The 19,715-nt window shown below is 46.9% G+C and overlaps 2 protein-coding genes across 3 annotated transcripts in view; both read left to right on the forward strand.

Annotated features, from left to right (window-relative positions):
• Nucleotides 1–216: 216 nt before the first annotated feature.
• Nucleotides 217–14,216, forward strand: RAB11B (RAB11B, member RAS oncogene family). The gene is made up of 5 exons (XM_014884418.2): nt 217–325; nt 5,767–5,962; nt 7,883–8,076; nt 9,623–9,703; nt 12,390–14,216. Exons 1-5 carry the CDS (start codon nt 286–288, stop codon nt 12,533–12,535), a joined length of 657 nt encoding a protein of 218 aa, XP_014739904.1. The 5' UTR covers nt 217–285; the 3' UTR covers nt 12,536–14,216.
• A 3,431-nt stretch (nt 14,217–17,647) lies between these two features.
• Nucleotides 17,648–19,715, forward strand: part of MARCHF2 (membrane associated ring-CH-type finger 2) — a 34,015-nt gene continuing 31,947 nt past the window's right edge. Inside the window, exon 1 of one of the 2 annotated variants that reach the window (XM_014884417.2) lies at nt 17,648–17,724. The gene's annotated coding sequence lies outside the window, so the exon portion shown is untranslated. Of the gene's footprint in view, nt 17,725–17,867; nt 18,017–19,715 lie in introns of those variants that run through there. The other variant, XM_088179312.1, reaches the window with a different exon arrangement.

A 19,715-nucleotide genomic window follows, 5' to 3' on the forward strand; every position in this document is an offset into this window, starting at 1 on the left:
CGCCTCCGGCCCCGCCTCCGGCCCCGCCTCCGGCCCCGCCCAGTCTCTCCGGTTCCCAGCCCGAGCACCCAAGCACCGCCCCTCTCCAGCTGCCTCCCTTCGATTGGGCAGCGCTCCCCGCCAGTCAGCGGAGTTCCCGTCGCTTATTGGCTATTATTGACGGTGTGGAGCACCGCCCGCCTCCTGCGGGCTCTGGCGGGCGCTGACTGGCCCGTCAGGAAGCGCTCCTCCCCGGCTGGGCCGCGGTCGGTGCCGGGCAAGCAGAGGGTCGGCGCCGCCATCGCCATGGGCACCCGCGACGACGAGTACGACTATCTGTTCAAAGGTACGTGCTCAGCAGGGACACGCCGCCTCGCCGGGCTCGGCCGGGACCAGCGGCCCGCGCGGGCCCGGGCCGTCCGCCGCGGCCTTGGTGCGCGGGGCGGCCTTGTGGGCCCCCGGCCTGGTCTGGTGCCGGGGGAGCCGCGGGAGATTCGCAAGGGCCTCCCCGCCCCAGTACGCGCGGGCCGTGCGCCGGCAGCTGGGTGGCTGCGATCCCCGGGGGCGACCGGAGCCGCGGCGGGCGGGCCGGCCGCGGGCTTGGGCTGTGCCCGGCGGTGCCGGTCGTTGTCCGGAGATCGCCCGGTGTCGAGCCGGAGTTGCAAAACCATAAGCTTCGATAGAAGCTCCTTCGCAGGTCCCCGGCGAGCCGGTACCGGGACGTTACAGTGTTAATTTGGTTGTGCTGATGGGTGTTTTGCCGCGCCTGCCCCTGCCTCTTCTTGTGACATCTCGGGTTGTCCAGGGCTCTCTGAGGGCTCAGTGCTGCTTCTCTTGCGCTGGCTCCGGGGACATCATCGCCGTGGGTGTCATCCCGTGGGATGTCTTCGGGCTCTGTCCCGTGGGATGTCTCCGCAGGCCGAGCTCCTGCCTGTCCAGAGGCTCAAGCTGACCAATTTCCCGGAGGAGCCCACAGTTCTGCCTGTGAGGCCCGAGGAGCAGTGCAGGTGGCTGCAGCACCTTCATCTTTGTTTTCCCAGCCTGTTTTACACCAGATCTACTGTTAGTAGAGTGGCTGAAACCTGATTTTCGTCCCATGAGCTCACTCTTGGGAAGAGCAGTGCTAACGGTGCCGTTGAGGGCTCTGGGGGTCACTTGTGTTGTGACAATTTCCCAGGCATTTGATGTCTTTGTACCTGGACGCTCCGAAGGGTAGCAGTGATTCCAAATTTATGGACCAAAAGAAAAAACAGTTACTCATCTGAGGGAAATATTTTATAGATACATTTTTCTATTGGCCTTATTTGTTTCACAGTGGATTGAATCTTGAAGACAATGGGGGGAAAAAGCCCTTATTTCTTCTCTGCCTATAAAGCAGAAGACCGACTTGTAAAAATATACTAAACTGTCTGAGTCTAAAGTAGTTTCCTTCTGAAGTCTGTTTCCCAGGTGGTTTAATAGCCAGGAACTTCAAAGCCTAAAAATTGTACTTATTTTTTTCTTTCTCTGAATAGTCAATTAGCTAGGGAGAACTGCATTCATCTTTTAAAAATACTTGCTTTGAAATGTGTTTTTAATTTTATCTGGAATGAGACTCAACCTGAAGCCGTTTGGTCAGGATCTGTGCTGTGGTGATGCTGCCACACTTTGTAGCACTTAATAAAAAGCAGGTGAGAGAATTGTCCTTTGCTGTGCATCTTTTGGGAGGTATTGTTGTGTGAATTTAAAAATAAAAAATATAGAGAAGAGTTTCTTTGTGGGTTTGATTATTTCTCTTTTCCTTCTTCTGAAGCTTTTTGGGACTAGACAAAAAATAATATAAATGGGACCAAGTGGGATGAGGTCTCTGCTGTGGGACCAGCTCCCCTTTCTTGTCGTTCTGCCTCCTCCAGTATTGGAATTAAACATCAATGACAATTGCCGTAATGATGTCCAGGACTTTGATTGGTCTGTGGTTTGGTCTTTCTTAGCTACACAGATAACTTTTGAACTCTGTTCTGTCAGTCTGTGTAGTAGTCAGAGGTAGATATGATGATGGAGGAGGATCTTAGTCTGGGAAATATTATTTTTATTAAATTTAAGGCTTGGCTGTTTCCCCTGCCACCTTTTTCCAAAGGAGAGTATGTGGCAGGCAATGACTAACTTAAGATTTGGGAGCACTCTGGGGATGTGAGTGATTATAGTCAAAACTGCTCTGCTGAGCTAGTGCTTCTTTGTTCCCAATTTCCCTTTTTTCTTGTGTGCATCCCAAGAAAACTGCTTATTTTATTGATCACAACAAAATATTACTTGTTACCAAAATGCCTGAGCCAGCCTTTGAGGGAAGGAACCAAACTGTGTGTGCAGGGCTGCATGGGGCAGTGAGGCTGTGAAGAGCTTGTGGCTGTGTTCAGTGATGTGACCCAAGTAAAGCCAGCAGTTTTGGCCTCTATTCCCAGTTAGTTTTGTAGTGGAGATGGTGAAAAAGCAGGGACTTTTCAGGATGAGTTTTGAATGCGTTGATTTGGAATTGGATTCATGACCTTTGAAGAGTTGTTAAAAATGTTGGAAGCCTTGTACCTATTAAATGTGATCTGCACATTAATTTTGCTCTTGAGAAAGATTAGTTATTATCAATGTTTATTTAAAAAATTAAATCTGAGGCTGTGCAGATGTGTGCTGGCTCATGAAAAAGGCAGGAAAAAATCAGCCATAGGGGAAAAAAGCTTTCTTTTACTTTTGTGGGAATTTAGGCTGTTCTGATTAGTCTCTGCTTAGCAAAGGCTGTGGTTATTGAAAACAAATGCATGTCCTATTAGTCACCACTATCTGGCAACCTTATGTACTTCAGATTTATCACAAACTCTGATTAGATGGTCTCTGCTAGAGGGAGTCTTCATCTTTTTAATCGCTCAAAAGTATATATTCTTTTTTCCAGATTAATAAGTGAGTGTATTTACAATTCTGTCATAAACTTGATCTATTTAATTTCCCTTTCTTACCAATGATGAATGGCACTGGAATTTTAATTCTGACTTTGGCTTATTTTGTACAAGGATCTCAGTATACAGGGCAGGTGTTGGGGTGGGATTGTGCTGTAGTTCTGGATGTTGGAGACGCAGGAAGCAGGGAGGGTGGTGACTGAGTTGATGGATGGGTAATGTGGTAGTGGTGGATAACCCACACAGTGGCAGGGGGTGCTGGGGGAGAGAGAAAATCGGGAAATACTGAAGGAGTAAGGTTCATGATATAAACAGGGCACTATGCGAGGCTTGTCTGTGTGCTTAGAGCCGCCTGAAGGTGGCTGGTGCTGGTTGTTGGTTCATGTCCCTTCCAAGATGAAACCAGTGCACCTTTTCATCATCAGTGTGGCCCTTAGAGGCATTTGGAGAGTGAGTTCTTTGGTTCTGGTGAGATTTGTTTAGGGAGTATTCAGACTCTTAAGCTGCGATTTGGAAGTTTTTTTCTGACTCTGTCATGACTTCTGAATTTGAACAGGCAATACTGTGTGGTGGCCTGTTACCAAATTTAGAAGCTTTCCCAAGATCTATTCACTTAGTCCAGAATGTTGAAGGTATCTTCCTGCTCAACTCCCACAGAAAATAAGTTTGTGGCTTTTCTGCATGTGGGGAGCCCTCAGTCTTGGCATCTTTCTCCTGAAAATGCTCTTTTAGTGCTCAAGATTGAGTATTAATAAGAAGCACTTAGGAACTCTTAAGAATTCTCTTTATTGAATTGGGTTTTCGTTGCCTTCCTTTAACTTCTGAAAAATGCTCTCCTAGAAGCTCTGCTGGAATGTGGGGCAGTATGGTGAAGGGAGCCTGTGAGTAACCACCCAAAGGAGCACAGGACCACTGGAATTTTCTTCCAGTGACAGATGGAGTTAATGACCTGAGAGCCATTTGCATGGTTTGTGCCTCAAATTGATGCTTTTAAAATGCCAGAGCCTGAGAAATGGCTAGTACATGGAAAGGCTGTGCCTTCTCCGGCTGCAAAGTCATGGGAAAATAACTCCCTTTGGTAACCTTTGGAAGCCTCAGGGGTCTTCCAATCTGGTCTAGCTTGTGTGGTGGATATTCTTACTTTTGGTTATGGTCAGGGTTTTGCTGTAGGACAGACCCTACTCCAGCCAGCAGATCTCTGTGCAAGATGGGTGACCTCTGCCTGTTCTTGGAAGGTCCCATGGAATTAGTGATGAAAAACTGTTTGTCTGGAAAATAAAGCTAACAAAATCCTGGAGTTAGAACTTGTAATAAAATCTTTTTTATCTATCTGTTCTCATACCCTAAAAAATGGTTTAGGCCGTTTGCCAGGGAAGGCAGAGCACTGTGAGGAGCTGGTTTAAGTTCTCCCGGGTGGGGGGTTGTGGTGCCTTGCCACGATGTGCTGGCTGCCCGTTCCTGCCTCTGTTGTGTTTTGCCTGCTCAGCTGTGCTAGCACAATTGTCTGTCTGTGCTGTCAGGCAGATGAGATGCTGGCGGGGCTCTCCGGGGCGTTTCAACAATGTCCCTGTGCAGCTCGGGAGGTGCTGCCAGGGTCCAGCAGCAGCCTGGGAACGTGCTCCAGGGGTGGGGTGGCAGCGAGCTGGAGCAGGGCGCTGCCAGAGCTGCATCCTCAAACAATAGCCTGAGCAGGGAAAAGCTGTAGCAGCACTAAAAGACAAGTGTGAACCTTGGCCCTGGGAGAACACTGGTGAGCTCATTCTGGAGGTGTGCAATGAGAAGATTCTTCTGTAGTTGGTGGGGGGAAATTGGGAATGTTTTTTGCACGTCTGCTTTTCTGTAGGAAAAACAGACCATATGAATGAGGAAGATCAGCAAATCTGTACTTAGGACTGGAGAGGAAATATTCCCAAGGTTAAAGAAGCTCACAGAGGCTGGCTGCCTTTCTTCCTTTTGCTTGAGCCAGGACACTTGAATTCCAAAGGGTATGTGATACAGTGTTTGCTAGAGGAAGGGAGCACCGCTCGGCTGTTTCAACTTTGTTTCTCTCAGTTGTTTCTTGCTCTCGTCGATAAGCCAAAAGGTAGAGGGAACCTCCTGCCACAAGATGTACCTTTGTTTTCACAATTCCTTTCAGGAAAGCTGGGCTTTGTGTGCTGAAGATCTCTATGCACTTACATTTTTCTGTTATCATGGCAGCACCACATGTGGAGGCAGAGGTTTCTAGCTCATCTCTTACTTATCATGCAGTCTACTAAACTTGTTTTGCTGGATGAAGTTCTGCTTTGCTTTGTATCTTTTTTGTAGTATCAAATATCTCCTATTTTCCCCTTTCTGTGGTGAACATATTTATTAATTAAATTATTGAAATAAAACGCCCTGTATGACTCCAAGAGGGACTGTAAATAATTGTTTACTTACCATGTTTTTGTGTTTTAAATAAAACTAGAGTATACCTATACTGCACAAAGGTTTTTGTTGGGCAGAGAGGTTGCCATGTTCTTGCCTGTAGTGTTTCTTAAAATGTGGGTTGCAGCCTTTCTGTGCCAAAGGTCGAGTGTGTGGGGGGCATCTCTTACCTCTGCCTGCTGCAGTGGTTGGGGCCTCCAAAGCACTGTTTGGCTTTCACAGTCCGTGTAGCAATTTCTCATTTTCACCTCTGTGGGCCGGGCAGCTACTCACCACAAAACAGCCTTGGGCTCTTCTGGGGTTGGAGAAGCAAGCTGTGCATAGGTTTTGTCTATGTTGTCTCTCCTATATTATCTGTGCATTCCTGGTGGATGCTGCTTGCCAGGCTGCACTGCAGCGTGGGGTCAGCATTGCTGGTAGAAGAAATTAATTGTGAAAATAATGTCTCTCCTTTCAGTTGTGTTGATTGGAGACTCTGGAGTTGGGAAAAGTAATCTTCTGTCACGTTTCACACGCAATGAGTTCAATCTGGAAAGTAAGAGCACCATTGGGGTGGAATTTGCCACCAGGAGCATCCAGGTGGATGGGAAGACGATAAAAGCCCAGATCTGGGATACTGCAGGCCAGGAGCGATACCGTGCCATTACCTCAGCGTGAGTATTGTGTCTTTGCTCCACAGAATTCTAGCACAGATGCTGCAGGTAAATGTATGAGTAGAGAATGAAACATATTTGGAACACGTGACAAAGTCATTGTGACGGACTTCAGTGTGGATCCAAGTCATAAGATAGGAAATACTTTTGTGTTCCCTTGATTAATATAATGAAAGTAAATTTTAGATTTTCATGTTACTATTATAGAAACAAGTGACAGCTTAAATCAAAACTGTGGGGAATTCTGTTTGAGTTTTGGGATTTGGTTTTTTGTCTGCACTGAATGTGATATGTTCATTATGTGGAGTGAGTGTCATTTCAGATGGAAGCTGGGTACTGTTAGTATCAAGTTTTGGTCTAGGCTTACTGTAACACCCTTGGCTTCTGGTCTCAGTTGCCCCCTCAGTCTTGAGGTTGAGGGTATTTTTAGGTAGCCATGAAATCTGGTCTCCATTGCCCCCTTGGTCTTGAGATTGGGGTATTTTTAGGAAAACCTGCAGCACAAAGTCCCTTGAAATCTCAATGACTTTGAATTAGTCACAACACTGAAAATTAGGTCCATGAGCGCACACACTGAATAGTCAGGAAGTAAGAAAGCGACTGTAATAGTGGTGATTGTGCAGCATTAGGCACAGTCCCTGGAGGTGAGAAGCTTTTCCACCTATGGGACCTTGTTAGTCCACAGAGTGGCTTGAGGTCTACCTGTTTCTGTGGTGGCAAAAGTATCTGGCAGAGGACAAAAAGCAAACCCTTTGGTCAGGCCTGGTTCTCCAGAGCATTTTCTGATCAGTGAGTTGATTTTTTTTTTTTTTTTGTTACATTACAGATGTGTATGTATCAGTTTTTAAAAGTAAAAAACTTGTTTCTCAGTCATGCACAGATTGAGCCATTAAACTCAAGGTAAGGGGAATTTTTTCAAGATGGAAGAAAATCAGGAGAGCCTGGAGCCCAAAGGGAGCAATATATAGGGAAAGGGATGCAGAAGCAGACATGACAATTTCAAATTGTGTCTTTTCTGGAACTGTTAGTGAGACTTTCAGAAATTTTTTGTGACCCTTACTCTTGCTGTAAAAACTGCTAGTCTAGTCTAGGTCAACAACAACAGGTTTTACAGCTGGGAGCTAGTGCAGCTGCAGTCCTGTGACCCTGCCTCTCCTTTGTGCTGGCACTAACTGCTGCTCGACACATCACTCAGCCAGTTCAGCCTGCTTGGCCAGCAGAACACCAAACATCAGGGAAAAGGGAATGTTTTCTGCTGACTTGGTGCCCTGACTCAGTCCAACAACATGTCAGACAGGTGCTGGCAGAACTGAGGAGAAATGGTAGGATTGTGTGGAAGAGAGATATGGATGTTACAGGATTGCTGGTACCGATGGGCTTGTGCTAAGCTGAGCCCTTGGCTTGTGTTGAAATGGGCCCAAAGCTATGCTGAGGGGGCAAACTCTTCCTGGATTAGAGGTTTGTGGATATATATAGTGACAATATAGCCCAGATCCCCTCTTTAGTTTGTAGGAGGCACAGGAGATACTTGAAGGATCAGGAACAAATACTGACATTTTATTAAGGGCTATTTTTCCTAGCAGAAAGTAAGGTTGTAACTTCACAAAAACCTCCCAGCTGTACCAATTCTGCAATGGTGAGTTTCCCTGCACACGGTTGGAGCAGACAGGACGTTTTCAGTCCTGGTTTCTGCAGGCTCTCCAGCATTTTGGTACACACACTGTATTTTTTTAGAAATGCCATTAGAAGAAAACCCTGCATTCAGAACTTGGTTTTAGGCTTCAAAACCACTCCAACTGCAGTATCTGCATCAGTACAACTTTCTCGGAAGTGGAGAACATTATAGAAGAGCTAGATGGCCTGTGTGTCGGTGTGGCTGGGACAGAGCTCTGGCTGAAGGGCTGTGTCTCATGGTTTCAGATATTACCGTGGTGCTGTTGGGGCTCTGCTCGTCTATGACATTGCCAAACACCTCACCTATGAGAACGTGGAGCGCTGGCTGAAGGAGCTGCGAGACCACGCCGACAACAACATCGTCATCATGCTGGTGGGCAACAAGAGCGACCTGCGCCACCTCCGGGCTGTGCCCACCGACGAGGCCAGGGCCTTCGCAGGTTTGTATGGGGCTGCAGGGCCTGGGGCTGCTGTGATCACTGCTCGGGGCCTCTGCAGGTTTGTATGAGGCTGCTGTGATCACTGTTTTGTCCAGGCCTGAACTCTTACCTCAAGTTTTAGTTTGAACCCTAGAAAGGATATTTAAGGTGTTTTGTTTGTTTGGGTGGTTGTTTTTTTATTTAATTAAAATATTCTAACTTATTAACTAGCATGTGTGGTTGGTTTGGGTTTTTTTTGGAGAATTTTTTGGTCATTTTTAGTTTGCGGTTTTTCTGTTGCTTTTTAAGTCTAGTGGTAGGACATGTTTTTGAAACACTGTCCTTGAGCTGCCTGATAACTGAAGATTAAATACTTCCTCTAACAAGGCTAGGAACAGTAAGCAACAGTTAGAATAGACAACATCACAATAAAAATATAAAATATCAGAATACAAAATGTCTGTCCTTCCTTCCTAGAGACCTGCTTCTGCTGAGTAGGTGTCAATGTGAACAGCTACAAATGAATGCTGAACCTTCTCTTAGATGGGGTTGTTGCTGCTCTATATGCTGATGCATATATTAGTGTCGTCTATTGTCTCTTAAATGCAGTGATCATCAGACTTGAAAATTATCAATTGTTGGGAGAAGTCAAGTGGGTTTTGTAAGATGTTGCCACTGTGTTCCTTACCTGGCAGAGCACTACTCAAATATTCTTTTGCCCTTAAAAGCCTGGGGACATTCAGCTTTTGTGTGGCTGTCAAGCTTGGAGGTGGAATGTAAATGTGCAACCTCTAAAATACCTCTTGAAATAATATGAAGGCAAGCAAGTACCCTGAGGGTACTAAAGCTGCTTTAAATTTTCAGATGGAGGAGAAGTGACATTTATCTAGGAGAAGCAAAACAAGTTGGTGGGTGCCTCAGATAGTCTGTTACTTTGGTCACTTGGTTCAGCTTCTTACTTTTTGTCCCTGACTTCCTCCTAAGGCTGTTTTAAATTGCTAGTGATGGTCTAATTGTTGCTGTTTAAGCTCCATGACTGAAATTTGACTATTCCTGGGCAGGTGATACAGAACCATTCTAGGTATGATATTTGAGTGTTAATCACTCTCCTTTTAATTAAAAAAAAATCTTTTGTACTGTAAGAGGAAAGAAGAAAATAGACTGTGTTTCAGGAGGTCATTATTATTTGGAAGTGGGGTCTCATTAGGAAAGTATAGGTCTGTTGATCTTTTTGGGGTTGCAGAGGGAAATTGTGTCTCTGTAGCAGCTGATGTGCTTCTGCTGGGGCTCTTGCTCAAGGTACTTCTGTGTGATCTGTAGCCAGAATAGAATGATATTTAGTGTTGTTTGACTGAGCAAGGGCTGTAGTGGGGAAAATGTTCTTGCACTTTGGGCAAAGGAGATGTTGCTGAACTGCAGCACCAAGGTGTTCCTTGTGCAACAGGGAAAAGAAAAAAATAATGTGGCCTAGTTGGTTTGGCCTAAAATAAAAGATAAAAACCTCAAAGTAAATGGGAAGTAAAGTGTTATTAAAGTTTTTAACTGAACCACTTTTTATTTATTACAGAAAAAAATAACTTATCTTTTATTGAAACATCTGCTCTGGATTCAACAAATGTAGAAGAAGCCTTCAAGAACATCCTTACAGGTATGGTTTGTTACAGATTCAGAGGAGCTGATGAGGTGATGGATGTTCTTCATGGGCACGTTTTATGGTTTTCTGGAATGTTTTGGAAATGTGTTGGGAGCAGTGGTTAGTTTGCAAGCTTTCTAATCTCACCTTTGCATTCTGCCTCCCACCATGTACACCTGTTTCTGTCTCTTGGAGGTTTCTATCTCCTGATGTTCTGTAAGTTCAAGCTATTGCAACAGCACTGTTGTAAAGGAACCTAGTAATTGTATTTCCATGCCTGCACAAAATCTCAGCAATGAAGCTCCCGCCATGCTGAAAGTTAAATGTTCCAGTATCTTCTCTTGCACCAAAGCAAACTGGTACCGTTTTCAGACTACTGAGCTCTTGTTCTAAGCTGATAGCAAGGATTATAGGTGATTGCACCAACAGCATCTTCTGCAGAGAAGGACCTGGGGATTCTGGTATTGACAAATTGACAGTGAGCCATGGGCAAGGATATCTTCCACTATCCCACATTGCTCCAAGCCCCGTCCAGCCTAGCCTTGGACACTTCCAGGGACAGGGCAGCCACAACTGCTCTGCACAACCTGTGCCAGGGCCTCACTACCCTCACAGCCAAGAATTTCTTCCCACCATCCCATCTAACACTGCCCTCTGGCAGTGGGAAGCCATTCCCCCTTGTCGTGGCACTTCAGGTCCTTATCCAAAGTCCCTCTCCTTCTCTCTTGGGGGACTATAGATACTGGAGGTCTGTATTAAGGTCTCTCTGGAGCCTTTTCTTCTCCACACCAAGCAACCCCAACTCTGACTCCAAGGTGCCCAACAAGAGGCAGACAGGAAGAAGGGGTAGCCAAACTGACTCAATAGGTAAAAATCCTGACAGATGAGGAATGAGTTGCATTTGCTGCCCAGCAGATCTGTGTTATTAGAGCCTCTAGTGAAGCAACTGGAGTGTGAGGCAGAGCCAACGGCCCAGAGCTGGAGCTGGGCCAGGCTCACACCGTGCAGCAGAGTCGTGGCTGATCTGGGACGCTTGGCTGGATCTGAGGCAACTTCCCTGACACTTTGAGACCGTATTTTTGATTTTAGTGCTCTGAGTGTAGTTCATCTGTCACCATCCATCCTGTCTTCCCTTGCAGTGTTGTCTTGAGACTGACCCTGGTTAGAGATGCTGGCCTGAGGCTACTCTAGGAGAGCCACAGTGCTGTAACAACTCAATCTGAGGTCAGCTTCAGGCCTGGGCAAACTGCACTCAAACCCCTCTCTCTGACAGCATCCTGGGCTCCCAAAAGTGTTGAGATTGTCCAGTTCGGGTGGTACAGAAACATGGATAATAAGAGTGAGAAGTCACGAAAAGGCTATGCCTAAAGTGAGTACACCTTCTCTTCTAAGAGAGGAGAAGGAACCTGTACTGTGTAGAATAGTGAGTTGGGAACCACCACAGGAGGAGGTGGAGGGAAGAGTGGGAACAGCAGGACGGGAGTTTCCTTACTGGCCACTTGTTTGAGTAGTCACTAAGGACTGGAAGAAAGAGCCCCCACAAAAAAACCCAGAGAGATGCTACCCCAAAGCAAAGAGGCTTGGCAATGACTCTGAACAGCTCAAATTCAAATACAGTACTGAGAAGGAAAGAAAGAGGATGTGACAGCCTCTGAACAACCTTCCTCCTCCCTTTGAGCAAAGACCTGTAGATAGCCAGTGGCAACAAGATTGGCCTTGATTTAAAGGTTTTCATTTTAAACATTAATATATGTAGATTCTTAAAAAAAAAAAAAAGACAGCCTAACAAAAAAGCCCCAGAAGCAAGTCCTGCACAGTCCTCCGTGATTTTTAATCCTTACTAAAGGCTTTAAGTGTTGCTGTTTTGGGGTTGTGGCTGTATAAATGTGACCATAATATTTACCACAGACTTCCAGGGAGGTATTTGCCCTTTTCCTGTTTCACAATGGAAGGAAGTTGGATCAAGGGCTTAGTCAGTGAAATATGTAACTTAAAAACCTTTCCATTTAAAAGACTTCTGCTAATTATGCAGTTGAAACAGTTTGTTTCTGAAAGCTTTTAAGCTGGCAGTCTCTCTTCAATGGTTACAGCTTTGTGGATCTGTTTACTTTCAAGCATAAGTTAGTTTGAGTCAAATAAATTAATTTAGAGAAGGATGGGGCTTTATGGACCCATGCAGCTTTTTACTGTCAAAGGTAGGAAAACTGATGTGTTGCAGAGAGGAGCATTGCTGTTACTTGGCAGTAGCAGGTTGCCAGGAGTGGAGGTGGCCATCAGGTAACTTGTTGCTGCTGCAAAGGTTTCCCAGCATCCTGGTAATTCGTGTTTCTAGAGTATGCTGCCCAGGTTTTTTTAATTACAAAGACAATGATTATGATTCCCTGTTTTAGAAATGAGCATTCCTGCTCCTTTCCCATTTAAAAACCCTTTTATTAATCTCCATTTTCATGGAGTCATTGAGAAAGAATGAGATAGGAAGTGCTGTTGCGGAAGACAGTGGGGACTCTTTTCTTAATAACTTTTCCGGACAGAGCTGGCATATTCATTCTGGAACTGGAATGCCATCCAGATGTTCCATGCAACATCTGGTTAGCCTGGATTCCCTTTCAGAGCCCTCCTCCTTGGGTTCTGGCATGTTCTTGTTCATCTGGCTCAGCGGAGGCCGTGCCCTGCGGCTCTGACCCGTGTGCTCTCCTTGCAGAAATCTACCGCATCGTGTCGCAGAAGCAAATCGCCGACCGGTCTGCACACGATGAGTCTCCTGGCAACAACGTCGTTGACATCAGCGTCCCACCAACCACCGACGGACAGAAATCCAACAAACTCCAGTGCTGTCAGAACCTGTGACCGTCTCTAGATGACTCTTGTGCCCTCCACTTTGTCTGTGCTTCATTTAGAAACTTGTGTGCACTTCCTATCTCCTGTGATTCAGTGACTCCCTCCTCCCTCCTTTACTCCATTCCCAAATCTCCCCTCTCATATTAGAGCTTTAATTGTAGGGCTAACATCCCCCTGCCTTTGAAACCCCTTCCATGTGGTGACTTCTGGGCTTGAAATGTAGTCACTGATCTGATAGACATGTTTGTGTTGGAACATCTGCTGCTGGATATTATCCCATGAAACACTCTTATCAAATAGGCTTGTTTTGGTTTTGCTAGGGTTTTTTTAGTTTGGTTTTGTTGTTGTTGTTGTTGTTTTCTGGGAGGGGAACAGTGGGACTTGACTCTACCAGTTGAAGAAATAACTACATTTAGGTGACAAGGTTTTTTCCTCCCATAGTCAGATATCTCTTTTTCTTGTGTTTCTGTAAACATGGGGGAGAAATTAAACTAGCTATCCTGCCAAATACTCTGTTTTCTGTCCTGATGAAATCTCACAGTGAGGATTTTAGTGGTTGCACACACATAAGGAAATAACTGTTGAAAATAACATTACTTATTCTGTAATTACCCCTAATACAGTTAGTCTGGCTTTGTAGCTTACTGTTTCCTGCTTGGGAAATCTTTCTCTATTCTTATTTTATTTGGGAACAATGAAATATGTCTGCATCGTTTTCTTTGCCACCGTGAATGCCTGTGCAGGCTTTACGAAGTGGCATAATATTTATTCATGGCTTATGTTAATCAGTTAACATTATTGTACAGTAAGTGCCAGCGTATTGATTTCAGAAACCTTTTGCAGCCTGTACAAGTAGGCTTCTTTTGTACTGTAGGTCAGTGTCTGAAAGCAGGATCTGCTCTAGTTCCAGGTTTGGTTTTTTTGTTTTTTTTTTGCATGCTGCTTTTTCTCTAGATCTCTCCTGCCCCTGTCTGAGTGAGTGAGGCAATATTTTCATGTCACATATATACCTGCACTTGTAAGGGTTTTGGTTGTTGTAGAGAAACACAATACTTTATACATTTTGTAAAACTTCTGCAGATCCATAGTATCTGGAACTTTCTCTTCATGGTCTTTCACTATTGACTTGTACTAAAATGCATAATATTAGGATTTCACATAATAACTACTAACCTGTTGTTTTCTTCTTACCGTTTTACTGAACTGCAGACTGTAATTCTTAAATGATTGTACTTCACTGATGTAACAGATTTGTCATCAGCAGGCTAACTACTCTAATTCTTCATTGTGCTGAATGGGAAGAATGTTACCACAACTTTGTGTAGTCAGTCTCTTGCTTGCTTGTGCAAATCTCTGATGGCTTTTCATCACTCACTAGCTCTTGCACACTTGTATCCCCTCCGGTATCCGCTGAATGTTCTGATGGCAAATACTGGGTGAAATGATCTAAAGGAAGAGCTGGAGACCATCTGCTGATCGCTGAAGGCTTATGGAGCCATTTGCAGTGAGTTTTTGCTCTCTATTCTGAGCCTGTACCTCAGTGGATTAATCCCAGCTGCATATTAGTGAGTTGATTTTTCTTTACTGATACAAAGCAAATATGAAACTGTGAATTGTGCTTGAAGAGGAAATCTGACATTCCAGTCTCAACTGTTCTGTCTGGTTACGTAATAAAATTAAGGGCAGTTAATTCTGATGGCTTTTCTTTTATAAGATTTCCAGACCAATGCCTTTAATTTTGTACTGTATGCATTGAGAAGGCTGCAGCCCACAACGCAGGATGCGCTTAGTGCCTGGCACTTCCACTCTTCATCTTTGTTTAGAGGTTACAAAGTTAAAGGGTACATGCTTGCAGCCTGATCCCATTGAATGAGGGTATGAATTCCCCTGTAGGCATCACAGGGCTCTGTCCTAAGGGTGTTCCAGTCCAGGAAGCACTTTCAACACTTGGTATTTACTTCACTAGCATTCTGTTGAGAGAAGGTGGGAACTGGGATGTCTCCTTTTTGCTGGCCCAGGACCATAACATAACATGCAGTGTTCAGACAGCTAGCAATGAGAGAATTGAAAATTCTGAAATGTTAAAAATATTTCATTCAAGAACACATGGACACTACTGGAGCTGGGCTCCTTAATTTTTGAACAAACTTTATATAAAGAAATCAGTTGGATAGCATGAGGAGGAATTCTTCTGTTAAGAGTAGTTTATTAGTTCAGGGTGATGTATTAACATGCTTACTCTGCAAGTCCTGTTCTTAACGTGAAATTTCTAAAATCAGTCTGGCCTGAAGTCAGTCTGGAAACTAAGAAACAGTTTAGTCACTTGCTTGTCTCTTGAAAGATTTTCTTTAGTCTTTGACTTTGTGGAAGGCTCTGAACTTTGCTGCAGTCCCAGTGAAAGATCAGTGTCTAGGGCTATTAAATTTATAGGTATTGAAGAGCTCCTGAACAACTCCATTGTCCAAAGCCCCCTCAGCACTAGTGGACCTTGGGCTACTCTGTTGTGTTTGAGATCCGTGGTGTGACAGGGAAAGGCCTCCTGCCCCTTGCTGGTGGCCCCCAGGATGGGGGAGTTGCGTGTGTGCACATGTGCACCCATACAGCTCTGAGAGCACTGGGAACGGTACTGGTGGGTTTTAATCTGCTCTGGTCCCTCAATATGAGATGAGGCTCTTCCCCAGGCTGCTGTGCTGCTCTCCAGGCAGAGCCACAAGCCCTTCTGTGGGTCTAAGGTGCTCCTGCCCAGACTAAGCACAGGGCTGTTTGTGACAATAGAAAAAGGACAGTGGACCAGTTCTGCCAGGTTAGGCCATCTTCCTGTGCACAGACCGGGAAAATGCTTCTGATCTGGGGTTCTTGGTGTCCTGATGAAGCACTGTGCACTCCTTAGAAACTGCATCCACAATCCAGCCCACTACTGTGCTGGAATTGCTGAGGGGAGGACTTGGAGGAATCTTGAGGAAGATGGAAATGCTGAAGAGCTGTCTGACATTCAGAGAAGCTCTCCAGTAGCCCAGACTCCTTAAGTATGCTGTCTTGATGTGGAAATTACAGACTGCATGTAACCTCAACTAGACTGCTTCATCCCACAGCTTTGCTGGTTGTGTCTCTCTCAGTATTACTGTCAGGAAAAAAGAAAAGGTTACAGCTCTCTTCCATCTGCACCAAGGGATTTGAGAGCTGTAAAATTTGGCTTTTGTAAAACTCCCGATAACAGGAAAGATGCCTGTAAAAAAAAAAAAAAAAAAAAGGAATGTGTGCTCTGCTTGCTTTATTTGGATGTTGGGGCTGACTTTCCTTTAACTACTGAAAACACTACGAAGCCCTCAGTGCTGCCACCTGTGTCAGTCACGCAACCATCAGAGGGTCCTGCTGATGTCTAGAACAGGTCCTTTAATGCAGAATTAGGCAAGAGTCTGTCGTGCTGCCTCTCCTCTTACTAATGGGGAAGGTGAAGGCCAAAATGCATAAAAGTGACTTGGTTCTGAGCACACAAACAGCTAATTGGTAAAATAAATTCCTTGAGTAGGTAAGATCAATCCAGCCTCTTTTCCTGCAGAGTCAGTGCCTCCAGACAGCTGAGTTAGTCTGGGATCTTCACTGGAGCCTGCACAGAGCAAGGAAGTTTGGCCCATAGGAAAGTTTTAAAGCTCCATGCTTGTCTAAATATAAAAATCCTGTTGATGGGTAACTGCTTTCTACTTTGTTAAAAAGATTTCAGTGTGTGCTGTGGAGGCCATCAAGATTCGGTAGAAGAAAGGCAGTTTGGTGCCTTCCTGCCCCTGTGGCAGGTTTAGAGGCAGTAAAAAGGTGATGGATCCCAGAGATGCCCCCATTTGGGTGCTGTTCTGTGACCCTCTGGTGACCAGGGCCTCTTGTGTGAACACACAGCTCTTGGCTGGGCAAGGTAAGGGTTGGGCCGAGCCTTTTATTTGAATCATTTAACCAAAGCTGTTGGAAAAGTGTATAGGACGTATTTTGCTCCTGGTGATTTGATCCTTGTGTGCTGTACTGCTCCAGAAGGTGGGGGTGGGATTTGTTTCTGGCTGAGTTACCAACGTTTGGTGGTAATTTCTCTTCCAAGGAGAAGGAAGAACTTGTTTAGAGGTTCTGGATTCTGTAAAAGAAAAGAAGATCCCCATGAAGTGGCTGAGTCACTTAGGGAAAATTTTTCCTCCATAAAAAAACTAGAACAGTGTTAAAGGTAGGGGCCTGAATTTCAGCTAAACAAAATCAGAATTGGAGGTCAAGACTAACTGTCCTTCAAGTTAAGCACAGTGAGTGAGGGCTGAAGGATAAATTCTCTTGACTTGCAGACTCTTAAATGTAGTTGGTGATTTATGGAATGTTTCCATGAAATGAGTATCTCCAGGGCTGCACTGTTTCAATAAATAACAGCAATTCCTATTTACACTGGTCAGATAATGCATGGTAGTGTTGACTATCAGGCTTCGTAGGCTATAAATAGTAGTGGGCCTTTATGCAACCCAGAGGAGAGGTTCCTTTCATTTAATTTTATTCCTGGTTCCTGTGTTAAGTGCAATTCACTTTGTAAATAAACACATCACTCGATTTTTGTGCATGGTTATGATGTATTGTGGATATAAAGATTGCCAAATCATACCGTCTGTGTCAAGTTCTGTTCCAGACTCAACTGTAGAATAAAAGGGGGGGGCTCCCGAGCCAGAGCGCGGGGTGGGGCGGGGCTGCGTGTTCCTGCCAGCGCCCTCGGGAAGCGGCAGGACGGAGCACACTCTTCCCCCTGGATCTTCTGCACGGCCGCAGGGTGCCGCGCTGGGCGGTGTCCCGGTGGAGTCCCGGTGGAGTCCCGGTGGAGTCCCGGTGTCCCGGAGCGCAGCCGACGCGGGGCCGGGTCCGGCCGGGACTGGGGGCGGGTCCGGGAAGCGAGTGGGGGGCGGAGCCAAAGGGGAAGGGCGGGGCCTGATGTGTCGGAGGCGGGGTTGCGGTGGGGGCGGGGCGTGTCTGCAGGGGCGCTATTGGCCGCTGGCTGTTGCCAGCGGGGTCGCGTTGCGACGCCAGCGGGTTGCCCGCAGTCCATTGGGCGCTCGGAAGCTGCGTCAGCGCGACACGGGCGGGGATTGGCGGGCGGGCTCTGGGGGGCGGGGCCCGGCGGCCGCCGCAGCCGGCGCTGGGGCGGCGCGCGCCGCGCTGAGGGGCCGCGGGCGCCGGGAGCGCAGGTACCGGACGGGAGGGGCGGCCGGGCCGGCCCCACGCCCCCCTCCGCGCCCACCGGCCCGGGTAGCGCTTTGGCGCGGGGCTGCGGCGGCGGGAGCGGCGTCCCGGCCGGGCCGGGCCCAGGCGGGCGGGCCGGGGGCCCGGGAGCCCTGACAGCCCTCCCGGTGTCCCCGGCGTGCGGGCCCGCTCGTGCTCGGGAGCCGGAGCCGCGCCGCAGGTCTCGGGACCTCTCCCGCGGAGCGACTGCCACCGGCTCCGCTGCCCGCACGGGCCCCGTGCGAGACGCTGCCGCCGGTACGGGCTGCGCTGTGTTCGCTGTGCGGGGTCCCCGCGCCTGAGCCGCGGCCCTTCCCGGCCGGGCGGGCTTGGGCTGGGCTGGCACCGTCCCCCGGGAGCGCCGGGGGTGTCGCGTACAAACATCACCAGGCATAGAAATGTCGGAGGTTTGAGAAGCGGCGTTTGATCATTAATTATTCTTCCCTGGGTATAAACAGTTATTAGGAAAAGTTTCTTTTGCCAGTGGGCACCCGTACCTGTTTTTTCACGTGTTTGGGAGCGTTCCGATGCCTGTTTTGCGTCCCGAGCACACGGACACGCTGCCTTGTGTGCAGAGATTAACCAAGAGAATGAGCTCGGTGTCACAGCACAGCTCAAGAAGTTGCTGCAGTCCTGTGTTGGAGCAGCAGCTGCTTTCCTCCGTGGTGTAAGCTTAGGGTTTGTGATAGACTTTTCATAAACTGGCAGTCTTTAACTTTCTATCATTTAAACTCAGGTTTCTTGAGCCAACTGTGTCTGTGACAGGCCAGAACTGCTGATTTGGGGGATTTATCCAAGGAACGAGCCCGTGGCTCGTGTACAGGAAGGTGATTGTGACATGGGAGGTGTTTTTGTTGCAGTCTCAAACACTTGATCTTGTTATATGTTATAGACCGAGTGGGGGACCAAGATTACAAACCAAAAAGCTGTGCAGTGGCCTTGGAGGCTTCTGGATTGTGCAGTTGCTTGCACGTAGTGCCCTCAGAAGTGGTGCCACCAAGGCGTAGGGTGATACCTCTGCACTGCATGGTGCTGCTGGACCAAGGAGAATTTAGGCTGTTGTCCTCCTGGAGGGAGTTGTGCAGAGCTCGAATTTTGCAGGCAGGCAGGGGTGGGGTTTTGTTCATGTTGGGGATGATGATGGTGAACTGGAAGTGTCAGGGTTATCCAAAGCAGCTCTGCCTTTTTATCCTGCTTGTTTGTATTCAGTGTTCTGTCCCTGCCCTGATGTGTGTGATGAAGATCCGTCAGTGGGGATGTGATTCTCATCCCACCCTGTGCCCTTCATTTGCTTATCCCTAGGGGACTGTTTCTGTCCTTCTCTTAACCCTCTCTGTTCTAGCCCTTAATTTTCCTTGGCATTCTCATTCTCTTGCTCCAGTCTCCATACAACAAGCATTTATCTCTGTGTCTTTCCCTTCTGATGCAGTTTCTAACACTTTCTTGACCTTTTTCCAGGTTCTTGTTGAGAATTCCTGTGATGTCATTGTGGTCAGCCAGCTGCATTGGCTGGGGCTGGTCCCCTTTGTCGCCCTGCTCGTGGGGACATAAAACCCTGCTTGGCTGCCGCTGACACGTGTGCAGTACAGTTCTTGGAGCAGCTGGACGTTAGTCTTGGCTTTCCAAGCTAAAGTGTTTGAATACTTTTCTGCATCTCCAAAGGATTATGCAGGAGAGTGTTTGGAGGCTGGAAGTGCCCTGGTTTTTCAGGTGTGTTTGAAGCTGTGATGCTGTGTCACCCTTCAGAAACAGACACTCAAAGGGAAGGGAGCTGGGATTCTAAAATCCCTTTGTCACTGGCATGGTGACAGTGAATTTAATAATTCCGGTTGAGATCAGAAGGTCTAACTACCCCCGAGCATGCACTGGGGAGCGTTGCAGGCAGCCTGCATCAGTAGGGAAATCTAAACTTCGCTAAGAGCAGAGCAGGTGGGACAGGGAATGGCCAAATGCGAGC

The sequence above is a fragment of the Sturnus vulgaris genome, chromosome 26, assembly GCF_052056855.1.
Source record: "Sturnus vulgaris isolate bStuVul1 chromosome 26, bStuVul1.hap1, whole genome shotgun sequence".
NCBI lineage: Eukaryota > Metazoa > Chordata > Aves > Passeriformes > Sturnidae > Sturnus > Sturnus vulgaris.

Excerpts from the sequence above, each read along its gene's own strand:
- RAB11B (XM_014884418.2), top strand. The coding sequence starts at position 286 with ATGGGCACCCGCGACGACGAGTACGACTATCTGTTCAAAG. Across the intron at positions 326-5,766 it reads GTACGACTATCTGTTCAAAG|TTGTGTTGATTGGAGACTCT; the intron begins GTACGTGCTCAG and ends CTCTCCTTTCAG. Across the intron at positions 5,963-7,882 it reads TACCGTGCCATTACCTCAGC|ATATTACCGTGGTGCTGTTG; the intron begins GTGAGTATTGTG and ends TCATGGTTTCAG.